Source organism: Pangasianodon hypophthalmus, chromosome 29 (genome assembly GCF_027358585.1).
Source record: "Pangasianodon hypophthalmus isolate fPanHyp1 chromosome 29, fPanHyp1.pri, whole genome shotgun sequence".
Lineage (NCBI taxonomy): Eukaryota > Metazoa > Chordata > Actinopteri > Siluriformes > Pangasiidae > Pangasianodon > Pangasianodon hypophthalmus.
This window is the reverse complement of record NC_069738.1, coordinates 13,458,163-13,484,345: the sequence shown is the minus strand read 5'-3', so window position 1 is coordinate 13,484,345 and position 26,183 is coordinate 13,458,163. Positions and strand designations below refer to the sequence as shown.

The window sequence follows — 26,183 nt, the reverse complement described above, 5'->3', positions numbered from 1 at the left end:
CCCACTATAATAGTGACCTTATAGCAGAACATTATAGTGAATTACCAAATGGTTTCCCAAAAAAAAAACAAAAAAAAAACAATATTAATACTTCCTATTACGTAATGCAAACCATTCTGCATTTTGCATAGTGGTTAACAGCTGATGGTTTGTAATGGTATTTTGTAGTGGAAACCATTAGAATTTCTCTGATGGTTTCTATTGGGGTTTTTTTTTTTTTTTTTCAGCAGGGATGTAAATAAACATGCGGATTGAGCAACACTAAAACCACGCCCCCTCCCCCTCCCCCCTCCCTCTCCCCCGTTCACCTGCAGCCAATGGGATGGCTTGAATCGGCGCGAGCGTGGAAAAACATCGAATGAAAATGATCACACACACGCGCCCCCCCTCTCCCCCCTACCCCCCTCCCTCCCCTCGTGTGTGTGTGTGTGTGTGTGTGTGTGTGTGTGTGTGTGTGTTTCCTGACTCCGGTTCCCGTGGGAGTCGCGATATTTTCACTGTGGGTAAACACTGCCACGGGCGTCTTAGTCGTTACCCTTCCTAAACTTGTTATAACCTTATATATATATTTATAGTATATATATAAAGTGGTTATTACATGTCAAGTGGTCGTGTCGCAAAGAAAAAAAAAACAAAAACACCGTATTACGTAATACATAGGTATATTATACATACATTGTGTTCGGTTGCTAGGAAACGGGACTCCATTTTGGGAGACGCAGAAATGAAACATTTAGGTGGAAATAGGGAGAAAGTGGAAACATTCTGCTCTCTCCCTCTCTCTCTCTCTCTCTCTCTCACACACACACACTCACTCACACACACACACACACACACTGTGTGTGTGTGTGTGTGTGAGTGAGTGTGTGTGTCCCTGTGTCTCTCTCCCTCCCCTCCCTCCTCTCACTGGGAGAATGCCCGTGTTGTACTGACAGAAACGCTACGGGCTCATCAGACATGGAGGCCCGATTAACGGGCAGAGGCCCATTCTCACGCCTTTAAAAACACGACCTTTCGCCGGTCCCTGGACAAGGAAACCCTGGCGACATTTCGGATCATTGCGGGTAAAAAGATCTCAGCTCCGAAGACGAGAAAAAGGCCAATAAATTTGAGCTAGAGATCCATTTCGGGTTTCTGTTGATTCAACGCGGCCGCCATTTTGTTGACAGTTCGTGTTTTTTTAATAACCCGTACAGGCGGCTTTATCCGACTAGCGCTCGCTTTTACTTCTACTTTCAGTGTTTTGGAGGAAGGATGCAAGCATTTTTATCGCTGTCATTTAGGCAAGAATGATACTTTGCTAAGCTAGTTGAGGTGTCTCGTTAAGCTAAGCTACGTTGCTGCGGGTTGCTCGTAGTTAGCCAGCTAGCCGTATCAGCAATGTGCCACTGACAGGATTGATTACCCCCTCACCACCACCACCACCATTCCGTTGGCATGGTTTACAGGGGTATAAATCTCATTTATTGATTAATCTAAATCATAAAAACAAGACGATTAGTCATATGGATATTCGTGGGATACTGCCACGTTGGTAGGAAGGCCACCTTAGCGCTTGAAGGCAAACCCTGAAAAATGATAGCTAGCCTAGTAAAGTAGCTAGCTGGGTCGAAAAGTAGCGCAAAGGATTCATCAGGACTACAGAATAAACACAGTGTCTGCACCCTGGAAGCCTCGGAGATTTCCCTGATTAACACTGTTTCCTGAAATATAGCATTATAATCTAATAACTCGCAGTGCTAGGGGTAGTGTGTGTACATCTTGCTCATCAGGGACATGGGTTTGGGGTCAGTGTTGTGATTTTTGTATCAGAGAGACAGATCCATTACAGGCGCATAAACACACATTTACTACACTCCAGAACAGCTCATCTGTGTGTATCTATGTGTATAAATATGCTTGCTGAGCTTGCTGTCTTCCTCCACCTCCACCTCCAGATTTTGATCTTTATTATTTCTGTGTTTTTATTTTATTTTCTGGGACATCAGCAGTTTAGCGAAGGAACCATGTTGGCACTCATGAAGGGAGGATTTTGATCTGAATGATGTGAAAGCTCGTTTTTGACCTTAAATAAAGCAAGGTAAGTTGTTGACATCCTTTATTCCGGTTTATTAAAGCACATTCCTGCCATGTGCATGGTGGGATGGTGGGAGAAAGTCATGCATCTGCACTGTTTGTGTAGCTTTTATAGCTGTTATGGAGGTGTGTAGGTCATTTCTCCAGAAGCAACTGCAGGGAAAAGAGCAGAAACACACACTGCTGTATTTATTATCGAAGCCTTTTATTAGACATCTGTAACTAGTTGGAATTCTGATTTTCAGCTCTTTAAATTGGAGACAGATTAAATAAAGGGCAGGTGGTTGTTTTTTGTTGTTGTTGTTGTTGTTTTTTGTGAACTGAAACATTTCCTCCAGTCTGTTTGGATTTATAACTCATTAATAACTCTGTGTGTGTGTGTGGGTTTACCAGGGATTCCTAACTATTTTCTTTTTTTTTTGTCCTGGTTTAGTGACAAAATCAGTAATGTTAACTAAAAGCAACGTGGTAGATGAGGTGGGAGAATCTGTCTGGAACCTTTCATTCACCTTTGACCCTTGACCCCCCGCTCCAGCGATGTCAATGGCTGTCAAGGCAACCAGCGCCACGCCGGCCTTGCCTTTTTGCCTTTTTGCCTTTTCTTCTCAGCATACTTTTGGTTAGAATTAGAAATATTATAAAAATAAATTCTGTTAGAGCTACAGTTAGTTAAAATAACTACCTCGTTCCTGAAATAACTCATTTATCAAACTGGATACGAACGGATTTGTTTGTGAATCGTTCGTGCGAGCATTCGCACAAGAAATTTGGTATTCGTGCAAATCCTGTAAATTAAAAACAAAACAAACAAGCAAAAAAACAACACGTTTGTATCCTACTCATGCTCCTGAGTGTGTGTAAATGTACACATAAGGAGATTAACTAATGTAAACCTCGACTTGATCGACTTCACATCATATCTTTTCACGGATTAGTGCACTTTTATATCTGGAATAAACTGTTGAGGTTAAGTTGCTTACTTTTATTACGTTTACAGCGTTTAACAGATGGCCTTAGAGCGACTTACAGAAGTGCAGGAGTCAAAAACACATCCTCATGCTAGTTCTCTAGTTATTTTGTATTATTGGGATTAATTAAATAATATAAAAAATAAAGAAAGCGAGCCAACACAAACCCATAAATTAAGGAAAATAAAACTAATCATTTAATTATGATGAAAGAAATGGTGCTGTATAAACGGAGGATGGACCTCAGCTGATGGAAGATTTAACGCTTGCTTATTATTATTAATATATTATATATAATTAAATATTTTTATTGGTATAGGAATGAATCAAAATAACTTCCACTTCTGGGTTTCCGGCTTTACCCTGATTATTCATTTCGTGCTCCCGGCTGTCTGTGCACTTGACCTTTTATGGAGTTTTGTGGGCGTCACTACATGCAAATGAGCCGAGTCAGGAACACACTGTTCACGTTACGGGTGATCAAGTAACGCACGCGAGTACAAAGAAAACCAGCGTTAATGTAACTTTTCTAAATCCAGCAGAAATCTTTACAGTTTACACACAACTTTGTTAAATGATTGATAAATGAGATCCAATGTCTGAGAAATTCCTCCTAAGGGAGTCTTACTCAGCCATTAAAACTTACTCTGACACTAATTCTGAAAGTGATTGATAGCTTCGTCATTCTTATTAAAAGAAATCTTTGACATTAGTAGCTGCTTGGATCTGCTCAGTCCAGCAGTAGTAGATTATATATACAGTAGTCTTTTTAATGAGCTTGTCTTAATTAACTGAACCTCCTTTAATGCGATATATTTAATGCATACATTAACAAGCAACTCCCCAGTCATTTCCACACATCTCATATACTCAACACACACACACACACACACACACACACACACACATACAGCGATAGCGTCTGTTAATTCCCAGAGTGTCGTGTTTGTGCTCTGAACAAAACTGAACAGCAGCAAGTCTTTGGCTGTTAAACTCTGTAGAACTCGGTCTGCCTTGTCTCTCTCGCGTCTTGGTTTTCTCCTGAAATGCGAGACAACTGTGCGTGGAATTAAAAGGTCACTGAAGCTTTAGAATTGGCACTGCTTTAATAAACTCTCCTTTTAAAGACAAATAAATATGCTGTCACAAGTACAAGTGGTAGAATTTTAAAGTCTTGTTTACCCTGAAAAGTGAAATGAGACAAAAACTACGTTAAATTTTTTAATTAATAAGATTACAAATGATAAAAATATGACCATGAAAACTGTCTGTCTTCACACCAGCCTTTATTCACAGCTGTCCTCTCCAGTCATTCCATGTTTAATAATAAGAATAATAATACAGGATTATTAGAAGTCATTATATTTACACCATAAACGAGTCTTTAATCACTTCCTTAATATTATGGAATGCATATTGGTGATCTTAATAAACATTATTCTCATAAAGAGTTGTAAGTTCACAGAAGGAGCTATGCGATCGCTTTATCAGCTAATGATGATCAGTCGAGTCTCATGTCTGTTCGCATCACTGTTCACGTTAACATTGGTGGGGAAGTAATCTCTGATTAATTCATTGACTTCTGTTGACTAAGTTTCTTATCTGGTTATTAGGTTGGTTTAAAACTTTGTCCACTTTCTGCTGTAGTGAGCGTGTAAGTGCTGTTCTCTGTTTTTGACGGAGCATTTTTGGACAATTCGACAGCCGGTTTCTGATCACGAATTAAATAAATTAGGCGTATGTCCATTTCGCTATGGTATGTAGCTATCCAACAGTTTGATCAGAGCGTGACACTGACTAGTTTCTTAAATTTGATGTGTCAAAGTATGTTATAGGCAGATAAAGACTATTTTGTTTGCTATTTTGGTTTGGCTGACAGAATTCAGCCGACACACATGTAGTCTACTAGTAAATCTCCGACCTTGCCTTTCATCTATAACGAAAATCAATTTTATTTTATTTTTATAGTGCTTTTAACAATGGACATTGTCTCAAACCAGCTTTACAGAAATATATAAATTCAGGATTTAAATTTATCCCTAATGAACAAACTAGAGGCGACAGTGATGAGGAAAAACTCCCTGAGACAACATGAGGAAGAAACCTTGAGAGGAACCAGACTCAAATGAAGCCATTCTCTTCTGGGCGACACTGAATAGTGCGATTATAAATCATTCCTCTTCTATAACTGTATACTGTAGAGAATCAAAAAGTGCAATTGGGTCAACAGGAACTTATGAGCAACTTATGAGTATGAGCATCAGAGTCATTTCATTGAATTCTTTATAGTTTGAACTTAAAGTCTGTTGTATCAAAGTTAAAGTTATTAACTGTTCAGTGATGGAGACTTGAGTGCAAATTGTTCCACAGCTATCCTTATGGTTTATGGTATGTGGAACCATCCACAGTAATCTCACAGTGATCTTTAGGGCCGTCCTCAGCAGCACTGAGTGATTTTCAGGTGCCGAGAAACTATAAAAATCATACAACCGCTGATTTTTGGTGAAAGCCATCCCAAAATTATCTTGCTGTTGTTCTATTTAATCTCTTGTTTAATGTCAGAACTGATCTAAATAAGAGATAAGTGTTGAGACTGACATAACTGATGTCAGTCTTTTGGTTTCTAGAAGAAGAGAAGACATAGAAGAGAGAGAAGCGTTTTATAGTTTCGTTCAGGATGTCAAGGTTAGGGCTGCTGGACAGTTTGTGGCAAGTAGAGGGATTGGGGCAATGGATGCCAAAACTTCTGCTTAAAGTGAAAGTGAGGAAAAGAGAGAGAGAGAAGTGGCATTATGGCTTTCTTTTGTTACAGTTGTGGTTACAGGAACAAAGTATACGTTTCAGGCTCTTTGTCTGGAAAGCTGAGTTGAAATGAATGAAAAATTCAAACTTGTGATACGCAAACTTTGAAGTGGCACGAAAGATGTGGTCTTTTTTTTTTTTTTTTTTTTTTTTTTTTTTTTTTTTTTAAGGCTGGTTCGAGTATCAAAAGGGAAGCCAAAAAAACAGCAGCGATACACGATCCACTTTTTGTCCGCAGCAATTTTCCAGTGAAAGATTTCACTCACGGTTTTACTCCTTAGAAACGAAGAGTGTGTGTGTGAATGTGACTTAATAACTGTGTAGTGAATAAGTTTGTAGGGCCAAGAACACTTAGGAAATAAGAAAATGATTGTCACTGAGGGAGGGATAGACAGAGGAAAGAGAAGAAGGGAGGGGGTGCGGGAGAAAATGTGTTTTCGATTAGCAAGAACACAGCAGCTTTGACCGCTGTACTGTGAGCTTTCCAAGTGAGTAAGAAACAAGTCTAAGTGAGTAAGAGGAAAAGGCGAGGGACATAAGATGGGGGGTGTTGTAGTACGGTCGAAAGAAGCCTGATGTCATTTGACAGAAATTAGGTTATGATAGGTTTTAGTGATATGTAGTGACTAATCATAGTAAACATGGGGAAAGTCAAGACACCAAATTCTGAACCATAGTTTATAGTGGCAATAATCCTTGCGCAGAATGCAGGCAGTAATGAAATCGCTTTTTTTTCCCTCCCTATATGGTCCCTACTGCCCAAATCAGCCATGCTTAGAGCGCTTCTCTGGTCTGTTGTTAAGCCTTTGCCCTTAGCGGAGCATTAAGAAGCCGTCTGCATGCCTCTACTTTCGTATTCTGCCTCTTTCTCTTCCTCCATCACTGTTGTTTTGATTGGCGATCACACAGGACTGGAGAAGCCAGCCAGGTTCTCTGACTCCCAGGGGGCCCTCTGTGCCGAGGTCACAGCTCTGACTTGCCTCTCAATGATTTTAGCCACAGAAACCACCTGCTCTGGGCAAGCCTTCATCATAAACACTCTAGAGCTGGTTTGAAAGGTTAAAGGGAGCAGGATACTACCTCTTCTTGATATAATACAAATGTCAGCGATATGAATATCAGCCATCACATGATGCTGTTCTGATGCTGACATTAAACAACACGTTCATACTAGCGAGCGACAAAGCGACATACATGCGCAGCATGGAGCCGTGATTAAATGATCTCATCCAAAAGTGTGATCTTGTAGGCAGTATGTGAAACAGTGCATCATTGACAGAAGTAGGGGTTTGGCGCTGGGAGCTGGGAATGAGTAGCGTGTGAGAGTTAGGGGGCTTTCAGGCTGATCAGCAATTTGAGCTTCTCTCATCGCTAAGGTAGGTGAATCATACGTTTTGACCAGCGAGGTTGAAGTGGTGCTACATCATCAAGATGAGTTTGAAAACATAGCTCATTCATAGAGCTAGCCCATTGTGCATGTTTCTAAATCCAGCTTTTAGCTAAATCTCAAAGAAAAAAATTGTTCTGGCTTTGGTAGTCTTTTTGGAAAAGAAGGGAGAAAACACATGTCTTTGCTGCGTCACATATGAAGGCTCATCTTGTTTGCTCTTTGAAAAGGTCAGAGTTGAATTTGAGTGAACTTCAAATTGCATCAAATTGAAGCTCTGTGCGCTGAGCTGTAGGCAAAGCTCTCTCCATAGAGAGACAATGGCTTCACCAGCACAAAGCGCTGTTTTGCCACTGATCATCTGTAAGTGCCCTTACAGCAGCGAGGTGCATCTCATCGCCATGTGATCACGTCTCAGTATGTCAAATGAAAACTTCTGCTTAGTGAGTGTCCCTAGAGAGCAGGAAGGTACTCAGTGTCAATAACACTAAAGTAAAGTATAAATACACCAAAATAATACTGAAGTAAAGTAACAATAAAACAACTACTCCAGTATTTTCCACTCCTAGGCACAGACACTGATGTGACACATCCATGTTAGACTACACTAAACTTCAGACCGTACATATAAAATAATTTAGATATATTCTTTTCTATTATTATTCTTATCGGTTTATTAACTAGGGACGTTGGTTTTAATTTATTAGCTTAACTATATTATAAAAGTAATACTGTAAATTGCTTCCTAAGCATAATTTAAAACTGTCTGGTTGCTTTTAGGGCTTAAAATAGGACTTTTAATATTACAGATGCACTATACGGCCAAAAGTTTGTAGACACCTGACCATCACACCCAAATGTGCTTGCTGAACATCTCTTTCCAGATTTATTCCCCCTTTTGCTGTTATAATAAGCTCCACTCTTCTGGGAAGGCTTTCCACTAGATGTTGGAGCATGGCTGTGGGGATTTGTGTTCATTCAGCTACAAGAGCATTAGTGAGGTCAGGCGCTGATGTTGGGATGTCGAGGAGGTCTGGGGTTCAGTCGGTGTTCCAGTTCATCCCAAAGGTGTTCAGTGGGTTTGAGATCAGGGCTCTGTGCAGGACACTCGAGTTCTTCCACTCCAACCTTCACACACCATGTCTTCATGGAGCTCGCTTTGTGCACAGGGGCATTGTCATGCTGGAACAGAGTTTGGGCCTCTTAGTTCCAGTGAAGGGAAACTAGAGACATTCTATACAATTGTGTGCTTTCAACTTTGTGGCAACAGTTTGAGGAAGAACAACATCTGGGTGTGATGGTCAGGGGTGCACATACTTTGCCATATAGTGTATGTTACTGACTATAACTTATCTGCTGCTATGCAGAGATTGTCAGCCCCCCTCTATCCTGTCCAAAGCACAGCGCCACTCAGTGGATAACTACCAATGGAAGTGAAGGACGGTGGTACGATCCTTCAACCCAACCTTCAGTTTTGGTCCCAGATATTCTTGCCTAGTCACAGGTTCTGAACCAGACAGTGTGACTTGTTTGATGTACACGTATAGAATGGCACGGTTGTTTTGCTTGCAAATAGGCAGCGGCGATTACGAAAAACTAACAGGTGATTTCCGGCTCATTGTAACACTACTATACAGTAATGAAATGTACAGTATAATTCAAAAACAAATTCTTTTCACCAGAATTTACATTTTTAGCTGGGAGGTGTCTGATTTTTAGTCAAATGGGTGGTTTTGCATAATGTAGTTTGTGCAGTCATATCACACTAGCCTGATGCTGCCAGTAAAACCATGGCAGGTGAAAGTAAACCATGGCTAGGAACACTCACAAGTGACCAGTCTAGAGCGATCTGAGCATTGATTTGAGGCTGATCCCACCAACACGAAAAACTACATTTACTACAATGGAGCTGTGGTGGTCCCTTTCCAATGATACACAGTATAGCAATAACAGTCAGCACTCAGGTGACAAATCAATAACTATGAGAAATGGAGCGTTTCATGTATGATGTTTACATTTATCTGATAATAAAAACAACTCACGTAGCTGTTTTCACTTTTTGCAATTTACGAAAACTGTTTGTATTGCCCAGCTTGTATTCATTACCAGGCAAGTCACTCCAGCGACAGTGAATTAGGTTAATGATTTGCCAACGCTATGGCTTTGTTCATAAACATTTTAAGAAGAAGCAGAGCAAAGTTTCGAGCTGCAGTACGAATGCTATGACTTGCACTGAATGTTTGACTATGTGAGCTAACGGGAATCTGAACATTCACTTGAATGTTATTTATCAAGTTAATAAGATATTTTAAATTTTGTCACTTTGAGGTCAGCGGTAAAGGCTAGTAAGATGCTCTGCCACATCAATATGACTTATTTAGTTGGCTACAGCTATTAGATTTTTGCCAGTTATAGTCTCAATGGCAATCGGCACTTCTGCGTTACATACTTTTCACATTACGTTCAATGCACTTTCATCAGTTGTTATAATTTTAATACTGTGTGCATTTTTAGAATTATGGGTAGTGTACGAATATCTTCTTAACCAATTGCTTTATCTCTTTCTCACCAGTTTGAAGGTGACGAGGGCTGGGCAGCCAGGAAAGGAAGACATTGCTTCAACCCAACAACTATTACTATATCCCTTCCCATCTTCCACCTCCAGCTGGATTCTGCATCCCCCAGTCCTGTGCTGCTTGTGAGCACATCCTGCTCAGCCCTTCCTTGTTTCTTATATCATCAATGGATCAGAGGACACAAGGAGGGCCCACCACACCACCTCCTCTCCCCGCAAATACCCTACCAGTTGAGTGTGAGAAGGAAGGAGGAGGTGGGAAGAAAGACGATGAAGATGAAAAAAGGAAGTGGGAGAAGGAAAGAGATGCGGTGCCGGCTGTTCCCTGCAACTCAGAGAGTGGTGCCGGTGACCAACAGCAACAGCAGTCTCCACAGTTCTCTGTCAAAGAGACCAGCTACTCAGAGGGCAATGTCAAACTTAAAATAGGCCTCCAGGCCAAACGAATGAAGAAGCCTCCTAAAATCCTGGAGAACTATGTATGCCGGCCAGCCTTCAGAGCAACGGTTAGACATGGAAGCCGAGGCGGTGGACGAGGCAGTCGTCGAGTGGGACCCGCCGATGGTAGTGGCAACAATCCTAGTGTGCCACATATTAAAGAAGCAGAAAAGGACCCCACTGTAAACCCGGGAGCGCCTCAGTCATCAGGCGTTCCATCCAGTACTGCACCTACACCTTCTCTTCCTCCTTCCACTTCCACTAGCCCTGAAACGCCTGTGAATGGGAATACCCCAGCTAAAAGAGTAAGTTGGTTTACTTTGTCGCTGTGGAGTTTTGAAATGGGAAGGGGGGAAAAGGCAAAAGTGAATTAGAAGATTAACTGACTAGAAGGAACTACATAAACTTTCTGCTAAAATGTTGATTAATGGAGCCAAGCCAGCATTTTGGTGGGGATTTTGTTAAGCAAATCTGTCTAGCTTCTTTAAACTGTTTGTTTGACATGTTCCACTTTTGCTGTCTTTTCAGCAACCAAGATAAATCTTTTTTTAATTGTTTTTATATGGCTCTCATCTGACTTCACTTCTTATTTTACGACACATTGCACCCTTTTCCTTGTATATCCCAATATTTAGGATCTACACTATATGGCCAGATGTTTGTGGACACTTGACCATCGCACCCATTTGTTCTTTTTGAACATCGCATTCCAGATTTATTCTTCTTTGCTGTTATAATAAGCTCCACTCTTCTGGGAAGCTTTCCACTAGATGTTGGAGCGTGGCTGTGGGGATTTGTGTTCATTCAGCTACAAGAGCATTAGTGAGGTCAGGCGCTGATGTTGGTGAGGAGGTCTGGGGTTCAGTGGGGTTGAGGTCAGGGTTCTGTGCAGGACACTCTAGTTCTTCCACTCCAACCGTCACACACCATGTCTTCATGGAGCTCGCTTTGTGCACAGGGGCATTGTCATGCTGGAACAGGTTTGGGCTCTTAGTAATGTAAATTGTAATACCAGAGCACACAAAGATATTGTATACAACTGTGTGCAAAAGTTTTGGGAAGGCTCACATATGGGTGTGATCATCAGGTGTCCACAATCTTTTGGCCGTATAGTGTATAACGTGCTGTCTAGGTCTGCATTTATAAGACGAACTGTACAAACACTTATGGCTGATGAGTATTTTTCCCTCACCAATGAGATACCTACGCTACATGCAAACTGATCATGAGAGAGAGAAAGAGAGAGAATGTGAGACTGGCTGTATAACAGCAGCCTACAAATACAAAGAATACTTTTACATATATATATGTATATATATATGTGTGTGTGTGTGTGTGTGTGTATATGTGTGTGTGTATATATATATATATATATATATATATATATATATATATATATATATATATATATATATATATATATATAATGTAGATGAAATATATATTTTTATTTACTAATTTTATATCTAGATATCTCTATGGCTTGTAAATGTGTGCAGGAATTTCCTGTATTACAAATGCTGGGCTTGGTTTATAATGTGGAAATGATTAAAATCATGCAAAATTCCTTCAATCCCAAGATGAACATCAGGCCCTTATATCTTTTTTTATTCTCACTTTCTATTTCTTTCTTTCTTTGCAATTTTTCTTTGTGTCAGTGTCTTCTCCCTTGAGGTCTCATTTTTTTCTTTCCATGTCTCTGTAATACTGTTTAAAAAATGTTACTGTTATTTTCAATCCAAGGTTTTGGTGATTAAAAATAATCCATTTATTATATTTTGGTGTTTGCACCTATTATGTTAAGTAAATCCTGTTTGGTTAGTTTCAAGCTTTGGAATTGCTGAATATTTTTTTCTCACTAGGGTCCTCCGAAGTTGGCTTGCAAGTCAGAAGGAAAGGCAGATGTGAAATCCCTTGCATCTTCAGAAAAAACCCTTAACAGTCACTGCCCTGTATCAGACAGCAAATCACACTCCTCTGGAAAAAAGAGCCTTGTACCCCAAACCAACCCACCTGCTCCTTCACTATTAACTCCTTCCCCCAGTGCATCTCCACATGACCCCAAAATTGATGGAGTCACAAAACCGCCTCAGTATCCTTACACAGATAGCCAGAGGGAGCAAGAAAGAGGAGCTCCAAACTGGGGTACTCCTACAGTCACTGAGAAACTCGCACAGCTTATAGCCACCTGCCCACCTACTAAGTGTCCTAAGCCCAAAGCCCGGAAAGTAACCCCAGCTCCAGCACACAGCAGCTCACCTCCCCTGATCTCCAATTTGCAGCGGCCTGAGCGGGCCATGGCCAACAGGAACACGTATTCCAGAGTAGCTCATCTTGCCCCTCCTCCACCTGTGTCACGGCCCCCAGGTCGTCCATATGGCTCACGAAACAAAGACAGTATCCTGGAGAAGTTATCTGGCATACCTAGAAAAGAGGAAGCTGGAGGACTTTCAAAAGAGATTACAAGTAGCAACAGTAATGGCAGCAACAACATTCCTGCAGTGTCTTATAGCAACAGTCGCTTAACAACGAATAATGATAGCAACGACGATGATAATAGCAATGGAATAAAATCACAGTCTCGTCTTGGGCAACATTCATCCACACCTTCTCTTTTCTCCTCTTCCTTAGAGAGAATAGGGAGTGGGATCAGCCACCAGGTGATGCCTTCCTCACTTGGATCAAGGATCAGTGCAAGCCCCTCACAAACAGAGGAACCCACTGATAGAGAGAAAGAGAGGGACAAGGACATTTTTAATCTCAGAGAAATAAGTAAAGGATCTTCCCCTGCATTGTCAGGGAAGCAGGACACTAAAGAGAAGGGGCCCTTCTCTGTACCTCGAGCAGAGAGGGGAAAAAGCTTAAGTCCACCTAAACGAAGTCCTGCACAAGAAAGTCATGCTAGTGGAGAACATAGCCCTGCTGAGACCACCAAACGCACTGCTTCTCCTTCTATCCCTACCGGTTCTAGTAGCAGCCTCTCACCACTTTGTGATGACCATGACCATGACCATGACCCTGCATCCCCTGGATCACCAGCAGAACAGGAGTCTAAGCCTCTGAAAAAGCGGAGGGGTCGAAGACCTCGCTGGACTAAGGCAGTCAGTCGCACACAAAGAGCGATAGAAGATGCTTCTCCTAGTCAAAACAAATCCACCACTCTGCCTACAGACCTTTCATCCTCCCCACCCATTCGTCGGCCTGTGGGAAGACCACCCAATGCTAATCGCGTTCTCCCTATTGTCTCTGAGCTCTATTCCCCACCACCCAAGAAAAGAGGCCGGCCTAAGTCCAAAATGCCAACACTGGATGCACCTACACGTGGTCGTTTGCCTCTCAAAGTGACACCCACAAAAGTATACTCCATGTCCAAAGAGGAGCAGGATCCCCCTGTCTTGCACCCAGAGGTGGATCTGAATCCTCCTAAACCCATGCCACGAAAGAGAGGAAGACCGAAACGCTTACCTCCAACCCTGCCACAGGAGACCCAGCCTCCAACACTTGCTCCAGAGTCAGGGGATACTGTGGCTGGTGACAAGGGCTTTCACAACAAAGGCAATGGGCAGCTCATAATGAAGACAATTATAGGCAAGATCAACAAGATGAAGACTGTAAAGCGGAAGAGGTTTCTCAGCCAGATCCTGTTGGGGTCAGGATCGGGAACTGAGCCGGAGGTCACTAAAAGTACAGGCATGTCGGGGACAGTGGCTTCTGCTTCACAGTCTCTCTCAACCCTTGCTGCAACATTTGGTGGTAAACTTGGACCTCAAATCAATGTAAGCAAAAAAGGGACAATATACATGGGTAAAAGAAGGGGCCGCAAGCCAAAAGCACCAGCCAACAATTCACCGGGTGCCCCTACTCCACCACCCGAACCTTTTTTGACCCCAAACACTTCCTCCCCACACCACTCACATCAGTCTTTGGCTTCACAAAACCAGCAAAACCAGATTCCCCCCTCTGACATTTTTCCCTCCCCTTCACTTTCCCAGTCTAGTGGGGGGCAAAGCCCCATCAGCGACGCTAGTTTTGTGGACCCAGGGTCAGTCCACTTGATGTCCCACTCACACTGTAGCCACCACTCATTTTCCTTTACCCCACCAACTCTTTCAGCACCCTCCCCACGTTCCTTAGGAGGTTCCACATCTTCGCACTCCTCTCAGAAGAAGCCTTCTTGCAGAGGTCACCACCATCACCACCACCACTACCGACATTACCATTGCCGCAAGCTCTCACCTCCCAGGCCCCTATTGCCTACATCCCCTGCTCCTCTTAGTGAGCTGAAGGAGGCCACACCTTCCCCAGTCAGTGAGTCACACAGTGAGGAGACTGTGCCCAGTGACAGTGGCATTGGAACAGACAACAACAGTACATCAGATCGTGGGGAGAAGGCTGGGAGTGCTAGTGGGCTAGCTGGGTTAGGTGTCTCACAGAGTATGACCAATGGGCTACTAATGCCTGGAATGATGGGGTCATCAGTGGGTCTCGGGGTAGGGCATAACCCCAGAGGCAGTAGGAGACATTCGTCTACTGTACTACTTGATTGTCCTTCACCCACACCATCCCCATTGGGAGAGAGGTCATCAGCTGATCCACGGCGACCACACCCATTGGCTCCTGCTTCAGCACTAGTGGGCCACAAAGAGAAGCATAAACATAAGTGCAAACGGCGTGGGCATGGATGCCCAGGCTATGATAAGTTGAAAAGGCAGAAACGCAAACGCAAGAAGAAGTACTTGCAGCTGCGTTCACGGAGACAGGATCCTGACTTCCTGGCCGAGCTTGATGAGATATGCGTACGGCTTTGTGGAATACGAATTTCACACCGCACACCTGCTCTTCGTCTGGGCAGCAGTCTGGGTCTCGGTGCAGGAACAGCTGGCACAAGTCATGGAGCTGGTTTGGGTAGTACCAGAGCAGGCAGTAGCATTGGCGGTGGCAACAACCCCACATCTCATCATTACCTCCATAGAGACCTTTTACCCACGATCTTCAGGATCAACTTTAGTGGGTACTACTCACCCCACCCAGCCTACCCATGCGATTCCCTGCACTATGTCCGTAAGCCTGATCTTAAGAAAAAGCGTGGAAGGCCCCCCAAGCTTCGAGAGTCAATGTCAGAGGTGCCTTTTGTTCCTGGGCTAGGGTTCCCCCTTACCAGTGGAGGGTTCTATCACCCTTCTTATGGAGTTCCGTACTCCTCAGCCCCGCTTGGACTTGGTTATTATCGGGGCTATCCCCCAGCAAGTGCACTGTATCCCCACCCTCACCACCAGGTTCCACATTCTGCCCCATCTCACCATGGCCACCATAGCCCTTCCTTCCCTCCGCCTCCTCCTCCTTCATATGTTCATCATCATCATCACCCTCCCCACCTGCTTCTCAACCCTTCTAAGTTCCACAAGAAAAAACATAAGCTTCTACGACAAGAGTATCTCAGTGGGGGACGTTCAGCAGTGCTGTATCCTCCTATGTCTTCTGAACTGTCATTTAGCTGGCACCACAAACACAAGCACAGACATAAACATCGTGACCGCTGTGGTGAGGAAGAGGGCGATGATGGTGGAGGAGTTGGTAGTGGTGGAGGAGGGAGAAATGGAGGCGAAGGCATGGGAGCAGGAAGAGGGGACCGAGGGAGAAGAGGGGGAAGCATGGAATCACTCAAGCAGTGCGGGTATGGACCGGATGGCTCAGCTGACTCCAGTGCTAACAAGCAGGCAACTGCCACCTCTGGAAACTCCCCCTCTTCCTCCTCGTCATCTTCAGCAGAAAGGTACAAGCAGAAAGAAGCCTCTATGTCCTGTCTGGTGCCTTCAAGACTATCCTTGGGCCAAGGGAGTCGGGGGCACCATCCTTCGGACTCATGGTTCAGGATTGGCAGCTACGACGTTGATTACTCCAAACTCTCCCACAATCAGACCCTTGGGCAGGGGGCATTCTCTGATGGACATGTGCATAACTCAATGGGTTGCTCAGACAGTGAGGATGAAGATCACACTTCACCAAATGAGGAACAGGACTCGGGCTCCCACCACACAAACCTTTTTGCTTCAGCCCTCACTCGGACTTCTCTTAAGTGTAATCAGGGCAGGAAAGGTGGGAGCTCAGAGGGCTCAAGTCTGACGCGTTTGGACAGATCACTAAGGAAAGATCTCTCCACATCTGCTGAGAGGAGAGAGTCAGGTAAATGAGTTTATGAAGTTAAAGTTTTTAATAGCAATGAGATGTTGTATTATGTAGTTTTTAGATTTATATTAGCCTGCCTTGAATTTCTAAACAGTCTTGACAAGTGATTGAATAAAATTCAGATCCTGACCCTTCAGTGCTGACCCAGATTTAGTCTGACATTCTGAAGGTTACAGAATTCGTGCAGCAAAGTGTGCTTTTATAGCTGTTAGTAATGTGTCCTGAAAATGTGTCCTCTTGCTGTAATTTAAATATATTCTGGAATTCTTGGCTTCCTAAAACACCTTGATGGTTAATCTTTTATTGAAGAGAAAACTATTATTGGCTGCACTGATGTCAGTGCCACATATATATAGCTGTTAGCTTTCAAATGTCTAACCCTGAATTCACACCAGACTGCATCACAGGAGCATAGTGTAGCGATTGTCTGTTCCACACGCAACTGACGCAGTAGCATTTTTATTAAGAAAATTAATGCTCAAATGTACAGTCTTGTACATGAAACATTGGGGATGGGGACAGGCGAAGCTGTGAAGCTGTAAATGTAATACAGTGTAATAAAACCATGGGTCAGTGGAACAGTGAATATGCAGCATAAGCATATTTATTCTGGTTATAACGACATGGAAAACAAGTATAAAGTGTAATTGTTGCATGTGGTGCACATTGCAGAAGTGCTTCAGAAACACGTCCTTAACCTAAAGTTCAACAATGTTAAATTGTCTGCCACGGTATGTAACATCAACGTGTTTCATATAACAAGAAGTGATGATTTAAAGTGTTGTGTATTGATTCATATGTACATGTACATGCATATATACAGCATCTCTTGAGACTCAGAGTAGTGTGAAGCCAGTCAGACTAATCCGGGATTAGATGTCTGTTGTAACAATAGTCAATAGTCACTAGTCAATAGTTGTAACAATAGGTTAAATGGAAAAAAAAAAATGGGAGAATGGAACAGGAAAGAGTTTATAATGTTTATAATATAAACAGGTTTATAATGTTTAGGGTATATGACTGAAATATGGGGAAAAAAATGTAAAAATTATAAAGGGGACTCATGGGAGAATGAGATTAGAAACAAAAAAAGTACATTGTGGATAAAGTGTGTCAACATCAATTATACTGTTCTAATAAACCTTGATGTAAGAACATATTTGAGTTGTAACAATGCACTTCAGATGATGGAATGGCGAATTAAAGGATTATTATTAAAGAAGGCAGTGATTTTAGGAAGAGAAGAAGGTGGGGGAAACTGCTGACCATTGTGGTGAGAAAGACTGATAAAGAAAGAAAGATAAAGGGTTGATAAAGATTTAACTACTGTTACATGTTTAGTCAGTAACTTTATAAATCTTATTAACCAGCAGTTTAAATCCTCATTTTCCCTCAAAGATTTTGCCTACTACTTATTTGAGGTCATATTTCATAAATAAATGTGATGTCATGTCAGCCAAAGTACCAATCAGAATTAGCCATTTGCTTACATCAGCTCTCCATTTACCCCTTCTTTCTCACTCACTCAGCTTCGTTGTGCCTGAATGCAAAACTGCATCTACACCATTTTAGTGTGGTAGAAAAAGTCACGTATGAGTTATAAGTTAATCAAACACGACAAGGTTGATCTGATCTTGCCGAGCTTCACTCTGCAAAGCTCATGACGCTAATGACCCAGTTAAATGAGAGGATAATAAAGCTCATTTTAAGCCATTTTAAACCAAATGCAGTTAGCGCTGCTTCAGTGTGGCTCTTTAAACTAAAATAGCTGGGAGAGGGGAAGTAACAGTCAAGCGCACACAAAACCACAGTCTTCCTTTATTTTCATATGTGCAGAATACACCGTGCACTGTTCATGACTTGTGACTTGGGTAAAAACATAAGAGCTGTACATACTCTGCACTTGGAGATGTCACTGTCAATCAGTTATAACATGGTCTGATCTGACAGAAAATAGGTTCTTTTATAGCTTTTAGTTGTAATTAAATAGTAGTTGGGGATCTATTTCTTGAATTACAGTACATAAGATGTGTATGAAATGCTATATGTGTATATTAGAACAGTACTATAAGGAAGTATTTTATTAAATGTCACTAGAAATAGCCTGTTCGTTTTTGTTGGTTTGTTTGTTTTGTGGAAAGATTCAAAATATATATAAAAACCTTTTTATGATGATCTTGTCATGTCCTCTCACTGCTTTCCATCTGTCTCTTCCTCTTCTCAAAGGAAACTGTGGTATACAGACACGATACAGTCAATTCAGCGCACCCGATTTTTCGGAGGCTCCTCCCCACAGACATCATCACCATACTCCTCTGTCTGTCTCCCACTCGTCCTCCTGCGTCTCTACCTGTGGCCTGGAGCAGCCAGGAGGAAGTCCGTCTGCGCGCTCTTCACAGCCTGCATGCTGCTTGGACTCCTCCCCTTCCCGTCCTTCCCAACGTTCAGCCCCACCTCCTCCCAAGAACAACTTGCATCATGTCAACAAGATCCTCCGGGCCAAGAAGCTGCAGAGGCAGGCGCGCACAGGAAATAACATGGTTAAGAAAAGGGGACCGGGGCGGCCCCGCAAGAATCCGCTACCCTCTCCATCAGCATTGCCTCCAACGTCACCTCCACCTCCGGAGCCCGAACCCGAGAAGCATACTAAAGAATGGGAGGAAGACACAGTTACAGATGCAATCGAGTCTGTTATACAGAGGCAAAAACGAAAGGGCCGGAAGAGGAAGCGCTGGGATAGGGACAGGGATGAAAACGGAGAGGATGAGGATGAGACAGTGCATGAGAGGGAGGAAGAAGAGGAAGAGGAAGCAAGGCCAGAGGCCAGAGAGGAGGAGGCGGTGACACGGGCACAACCAGCAGGAGGGAAAGGATGGCTGGCACATGAGGAGATGCAAAGCTTTCAAAGGTCTGCCTTTTCTTTTATTTAATGTAAAGCTAAGCTCATGCATTTTATTAACTTCGACTACAGCTATGTCTAAGTTATGATAAAACTGTCGCATAATGATTTGAACAAATTTTACAACCAAAGCAAATACTCCTGGGTTAACTTAATGTAATTGTATTTACCTTTTAGTGCTGTGGAAGGAAAATCTGATGGCCACTCCTCCCCTGAACGCACAGGTCCAGCCCCCATGGTACAAGCTCCACCCACATCAGTGACTACCCAACGGGAGAAAAAAGCTGCTAGGCCACCCAAGAAGAAATTTCAGAAGGCTGGCCTTTATTCCGATGTGTACAAGACAGATGAGTATGTCTAGTGCAGAAATCTTTCTGAATGGGTTAGTTTAGGTACAGAACTCTGTCTAACACCCCACCATTCTCGCCCCCTCTTCCTGTCTCACCGTCAGTCCTCGTGGTCAGCTGCTACAGCTAAAGAAGGAGAAGTTGGAGTATATTCCAGGTGAACATGAGTATGGCCTGCTTCCTGCTCCTATTCATGTTGGTAAGTCCACTTATTAACAGCCAAGTGATTTATTTATTACTTTACACAGAGAGTAAAATACAAACAGAAAACAATAAAACAGGATTACAGTGTTGAACAGCGCCTTGTTATAGCTCTAGCTTCAGAGATGTTAAAAGATCTGGGTTGTTGCTTATGATCTTGCTAGCTACTTTTATCCCATTATCCAGTTTATTTTTGTTTTTGACTTTCAGGATAAAAACAATAAAAGATCTATTAAAAGTGTCATCAATCCTCTGTGATACTGACATTGAACCATTTAAAGTCATGCTCATTGCTTCTGTTTAAATCCCTGTTGCTCACTGAGCAGAGCATTGATTAATTTGAAGATCACTGACTGTTCGTGCTGATTGTTAGTTACTCATTCGCTGGCTATCGAGTTATAAATGGATCGGCTAGGTATTCAGTAACATTGACTTTTGTGTAAAACCACAGTCTGCAAAGTTAAATGAGTGGTACAGTGTATCAACCCCCCCCTCAGCCTGTCTATTATTAACCACTACCTTACCTCCTCTTCTCTCCAGGGAAGTATTTGAGACAGAAGCGCATAGATTTCCAGTTGCCTTATGACATCCTGTGGCTTTGGAAACATGACCAGGTAGTTTGCCTGTGAAACTTTGCTTTATTTTACACAGCTCGCTTTATCACCTTACGTCCATTATCGTCTATCAGACTGTTAACAGCATATTATTCATTTCAGCTGTATAAGAGACCGGATGTCCCTCTCTACAAGAAAATAAGATCCAGTAAGCTCTACAGTTTGCCTACAGGAACATCAGCTTGCACATAAGCATTCACACTCGCATTTTCTGGTACATAAGGTGTGTTTTACGGGTTTGTGAATCAATAACCTCTTCGTGTTCTCTGCCTTAGATGTATATGTTGACGTAAAGCCGCTCTCAGGCTATGAAGCCACGACCTGTAACTGCAGGTGCCCTGAGAACCAAAGTGCTAAGGGCTGCTTGGATGACTGCCTTAACAGGTAATAACATGTGATGCTTTTAATCAAAAGAAAAGACTTATCTGGAAATAATTCAAAATGTCTCACAATAGGAAATATTTAAAAATTTTGATCAAATATTAAATTGAAGGATTTTATACAGTTTTTGTTGTTGATGTTGTTGTTGAAATGTTGTAAGATTTTATTGAATATCCTTCCCTGTCAAATAAAGAAATAAACAATCCTTTATTTTCAACCATTTTTAACCATGTACAATCAGGTCCATAAATATTTGGACACTGAGAATGTTATTGTTATTTCAGCTGTCTATCACAGTATAGTGGAGTTGAAATTAAATAATGAATATGATGTGAAACTGCACTGCGGTTATAGCACTTTTTATATTTGCCAAACCCCCCTCCCTTTTAAACGACCAAAAGTATTTGAACAAACAAACTAACAATCAAACTTAAACTTTCATTTTTAATACTTGGTTGCAAATCCTATGAAGTGAATAACTGCCTGAAGTCTGGACCTCATAGACATGACCAGACCCTGGGTTTCTTCCCTGGTGATGCGCTGCCAGGTCTTTACTGCAGCTGTCTTCACTTCCTGTTTGTTCTTGGGGCACTTTTTGTTCAGTTTTGCTTTCAGCAAGTGAAATGCCTGCTCAGTTAGATACAGGTCAGGTGATTGACTTGGCTATTGCAGAACATTCCACTTCTTTGAATTTGGGCACTTTGAGCACGAATTATTTTAATAATTATTTAATGTCAACTCCAATATATTGTCATAGACAGTTGAACTAACAATAACTTTTTGTTAATGTACAAATATTTGTGGATCTGACTGTATATAGTGTTCATCCTCTGCGTGTTTTAGTGTTTTAGTGTCACTGCTACACTGAGATTTACTTTGAAAATGTGCACTTTGGACCACCAGGCATGTTGACCTCCCAGCCATAGTTTATATACGTATATATAACTGTTTGTTTTTGGAAAATCCCTCTTATAGTGTGCTATTGAACTCCCTCGTGTCCCTTAACAATCAGTCCTTGCCCTGGACAAACTGCTCGGACATGACACCCACTGCTGCAGTTTAGCAAACATAATATTTTTGTAGCCCCCAAAGAAAAGTTGTTCTTGAATCCTAAATATAGAATGTAAAAAAAAAAAGATTATTATATGATCATGGGCATTTTGCTATATTATGATTCTTCTATCTCACTCTCTGTTCTTTCCCTCTGTCTCTCTCTCTCTCTCTCTCTCTCTCTCTCTCTCCCTCTCCCACATTATATTCTTATACCCCTCTTCTGTGCTCTCTCTCTCTCTCTCTCTCTCTCTCTCTCTCTCTCCCACATTATATTCTTATACCCCTCTTCTGTGCTCTCTCTCTCTCTCTTTCTCTCTCTCTCTCTCCTTCTCCCACATTATATTCTTATACCCCTCTTCTGTGCTCTCTCTCTCTGTCTCTCTCTCTCTCTCTCTCTCTCTCCCACATTGTATTCTTATACCCCTCTTCTGTGCTCTCTCTTTCTCTCTCTCTCTCTCTCTCTTTCTCTCTCTCTCCTTCTCCCACATTATATTCTTATACCCCTCTTCTGTGCTCTCTCTCTCTCTCTCTCTCTCTCTCTCTCTCTCTCCTTCTCCCACATTATATTCTTATACCCCTTCTGTGCTCTCTCTCTCTCTCTTTCTCTCTCTCTCTCTCTCCCTCTCTCACATTATATTCTTATACCCCTCTTCTGTGCTCTCTCTCTCTCTCTCTCTCTCTCCCCCCCACATTGTATTCTTATACCCCTCTTCTGTGCTCTCTCTCTCTCTCTCTCTCAGGATGATTTTTGCCGAGTGTTCCCCCAGCACTTGCCCATGTGGAGAGCAGTGTGATAATCAGCGAATCCAGAGGCATGAGTGGGTTCAGTGTCTGGAGCGTTTCAGGACAGAAGGAAAGGGCTGGGGCATCCGCACTAAAGAGGCACTGCGTTCTGGCCAGTTCATCATCGAGTACCTCGGAGAGGTGGTCAGCGAGCAGGAGTTCAGGTTAGCCACACACTGGCTTCAGAGATCAAGAGTACCATTTGGGTGAGAAAGTGATGCCTTCTAGGCCCTGTTCAGTGTAAAATTGTTGTTTTGTTCATTAACAGTGTAATGACTAAATGGGGAAGAATGGGGGTGAAATAAGTGAAAGGTTGGAATCTAATAATTACAACTTGTAAGGTTTAGAAAAACTTATTGATTATTTTACATTTTAAATGTACTGATTATAACTTTAGTAACTTTATAAAATAAGTTCAACATTTGGATTTTTTTTATACTGTTCTTTGTTTGGTCCTTCACATCTACAAACCATTTAACTAAGCAGTAATGTAATTATGTAATAATTATAGTACTCAAGTAAACTTTATGACCTTCCTGCAGTGGATGTGGTAGATGGGCCTGGGAGAGAAGGAGTTAAGCATTCAAAGACAGCATTTTTGGAGGCTTAATATTATGCTTGGTTGACAGGTGTTTTGCTAAAAACATCTTCAGAAGCAAAGGTTTTATTGCACAGTGAGTGGTCTTATATCTACTTGACAAAAGGTATGAAAAGCCTCCTGTTCTGCTCCTTGCTGCACTGTCTCTGGATCAGTCTGGAGCTAAAAGTGCTTCACTGTTTGACTCATGGAGGAGGTGAGAGACATTGTCCGTCATGAGCAACAGTTTAGCCAGTTTAGCATCCTCTCTTAAACAGTCAATTCCAAGGAGTCCAGGTTGGTCCCAAGGACCTCTGTAGTCTTCCTAATTAGTTTCCTGCCTTCATGCCACTGTGTATCATCTTGCTACATATATTAAAGGACCAGAGCTTCCTCAAAATGTAGTTGTTTTTCCTCTGTCCTTTACTGTATACTGTCTTCTCCACAGTGTCTCCCAGGAGATAGGGGTCAGTGAGGTCTTAGTATTCCTGAAGTCCATCACCATCTCCTTTGTCTTGTCCACATTGTGCTTTATGTCGTTTATTCCACAGTACTCAATGAAGCTGTCAATCACAGCCCTATATTCTGACTTCTTCTCAGCACTGACGCTCCACTACGGCAGTGTGATCAGATGGCACAAATCCAAATTGTGCTTGAAATCTGAAAAAGAAAGGAGACAGAACTGTCCCCTGTGGAGTGCCTTCGCACGCTCACTGCCTGGTCCGAGACACAGTTCTGCAAACGCGTCTGGTTGTCATATAGTCAGTGATTAAGGGGAATGTGGTAGTGTCCTCCAGCATCTCCCTTAGATTCTTGCCAAGTAAAGAGGGCTGTTCGGTGTTAAAAGCACAGGAGGGCTCCCAAGTGGTGCAAGAGAAAAGCGTACGCCTTATCGCTGGGAGATCACGAGTTTGAATCCCGATGATGCCGTAGCCATCTGCAAAACTGGCCCTGCTCTCAGGGTTGGAGGTTCTCTCTTCCCTGTAAGTCAGAGCAACACTAGCCAATCATGGGCGTCATGCATGCAGAATAGGGCAGAGTGCGCTGTGCTGCCAGTTCTAAAGGATGCAGACGTTGGTTTGACATGACTCGGAGAAAACACAGGCTTGCCCCACCCTCCCTGGTTGATCATGGTTGATCACACACCCTCATGTGATAAGACTTAGCTGGTGGGTGGAATTTAGCAAGACCAAATTAGCGGAGAAAATAGGTGAACACTGGAGAATCAAAATACGTGACACTCACAGGGGCCTCTGCAGAAGACAACAAGGTTTAAAGCTGTGTTTCCAGTTAATAAAAGGTGTCCTAGGTGGTGACAAAATCAACGTAAAGTATTTTAGCATGGAGTTGGACCTCCAAGACGTGCCAGAATAGCTGAAGTGTGCCAGTGGATATAAAAAGTCTACACACCCCTGTTAAAATGCCAGGCTTCTGTGACCGCATTATTTTGTTTTTTTATGTTTACTCGCCCCCTCTAAAAGATTTCAGTTTGTTTTTCGGATGAGTTGTACAGGTTATAGGTCACATTAAAGGTGGAAAAAGTTCTGAAATGATTTATCTTGGTCTCATTTTTTTACATCACCAGAAACCTGGCATTTTAACAGGGGTGTGTAGAGTTTTTATATCCACTGTAGATTCTACATGTCTCTGGAACTGTACTGAGCCATGCCAGCAAAATGTCCTGACTTCATGGGCACACGTTGCAATCAGAAGGTAATCAGCTCAGTGAGGCCAGATCCAGAAGATACACGTATCCATCAGATCCATCTGAGGCAGATGTAAACACAATCTGTACACTGTACTTTGTTCAGCCTGGCTTTATGGAGAAAATTCCTGCTGACAAGATACAGGGAGTCGGAAAAGTCAGGAACCAATGGGAATATGCTGAGCAAATATGTCCATTCGAAATGTTGAGCAAAATCCGCAAAAAAAAAATGATACACTGGCTGAGAAAATGCGTAAAATGATACGCTGAGAAAATGCGTAGAGCATAAGGGTGACCATGTAGCACATACGCAGTAAATAATAAATACAAAATTAAGTGTATGTAGTTTTACTCTCATTGGTTCCTGACTTTTTGGACACCTTGTATTATGTTTTTTTTTTGTTTTTTTGTTTTTTTTAAATCTGCAAAACGTTAAACATCACTGTTTCATCATCCCTAGTGTCAAGGATCGATATAGTAACATCTTGTTCCTGCAGACACAGTGGATATTTAATTGTTTCCTAACAGACAGCTGTTGAAGATGACCCTTTCCTCTGCACAGACGAGAACTTGTTTGATTTGATAAAGTTTTGTTTGATTTTGATACGAAGTAGAGGATCACAATTCTCAACAATAGTATATCTTAGATTAATCTGGATTTGGGGGTGTGAGTTGCAGTTTCGGACCGTAAATGAAGATCTCCCCAAGAATATGCCTGAAGTTTTTGTTACATGAATACAAAAATGTAAAAAAAAAGATGTAAAAAAAAAAAAAAACAATGTTGCCTAGCTGAAGGTCCCAGACCCTGTCGGTGCTCTTGCCAAGGTGAAATGTCTGACTCGACAAACCAGGAGTGAGCTTTGGACATATTGAACTTGCCTTGCTAACGAAGCCAACAGACACAAGAAAAACAGGTGTTGTGTGGAACAGTTGTTATAAATCTCTACACTCTAAAGCATGCAGAACCAGCAGCTTGTCCAAGCGCCCTAACTTCTACAAGAGGCTGAAAAATCAGCAGGGTAGCTAATAAACCATGACATCAAGGCGTTCAGCAGCCGGGTAAAGCAGAAGGGCGTGACATTCCTCCTAGCCTTTTTTTTTTTTTTCCTTTTTCTCCCCTTTCTAGAACTTGCTACAGTAGTTTCCTCGATTGTACACAATACACCACAGCAAATAATGATTTCCATGGTT

At 42.3% G+C, this 26,183-nt stretch overlaps 1 protein-coding gene across 2 annotated transcripts in view; it reads left to right on the top strand.

Annotated features, from left to right (window-relative positions):
* The first annotated feature begins 892 nt into the window (after positions 1 to 892).
* The window catches only part of ash1l (ash1 (absent, small, or homeotic)-like (Drosophila)), a 40,916-nt gene continuing 15,625 nt past the window's right edge, over positions 893 to 26,183 (top strand). The window contains exons 1-11 of one of the 2 annotated variants that reach the window (XM_026928441.3): positions 893 to 1,064; positions 1,989 to 2,080; positions 9,806 to 10,551; positions 12,109 to 16,429; positions 18,659 to 19,340; positions 19,509 to 19,682; positions 19,783 to 19,877; positions 20,420 to 20,493; positions 20,596 to 20,641; positions 20,769 to 20,877; positions 22,668 to 22,874. In XM_026928441.3, coding sequence (XP_026784242.3) covers positions 9,976 to 10,551; positions 12,109 to 16,429; positions 18,659 to 19,340; positions 19,509 to 19,682; positions 19,783 to 19,877; positions 20,420 to 20,493; positions 20,596 to 20,641; positions 20,769 to 20,877; positions 22,668 to 22,874 — 6,284 coding nt within the window. In that variant the 5' untranslated portion in view covers positions 893 to 1,064; positions 1,989 to 2,080; positions 9,806 to 9,975. Of the gene's footprint in view, positions 1,065 to 1,988; positions 2,081 to 9,805; positions 10,552 to 12,108; positions 16,430 to 18,658; positions 19,341 to 19,508; positions 19,683 to 19,782; positions 19,878 to 20,419; positions 20,494 to 20,595; positions 20,642 to 20,768; positions 20,878 to 22,667; positions 22,917 to 26,183 lie in introns of both variants that reach the window. The other variant, XM_026928439.3, reaches the window with a different exon arrangement.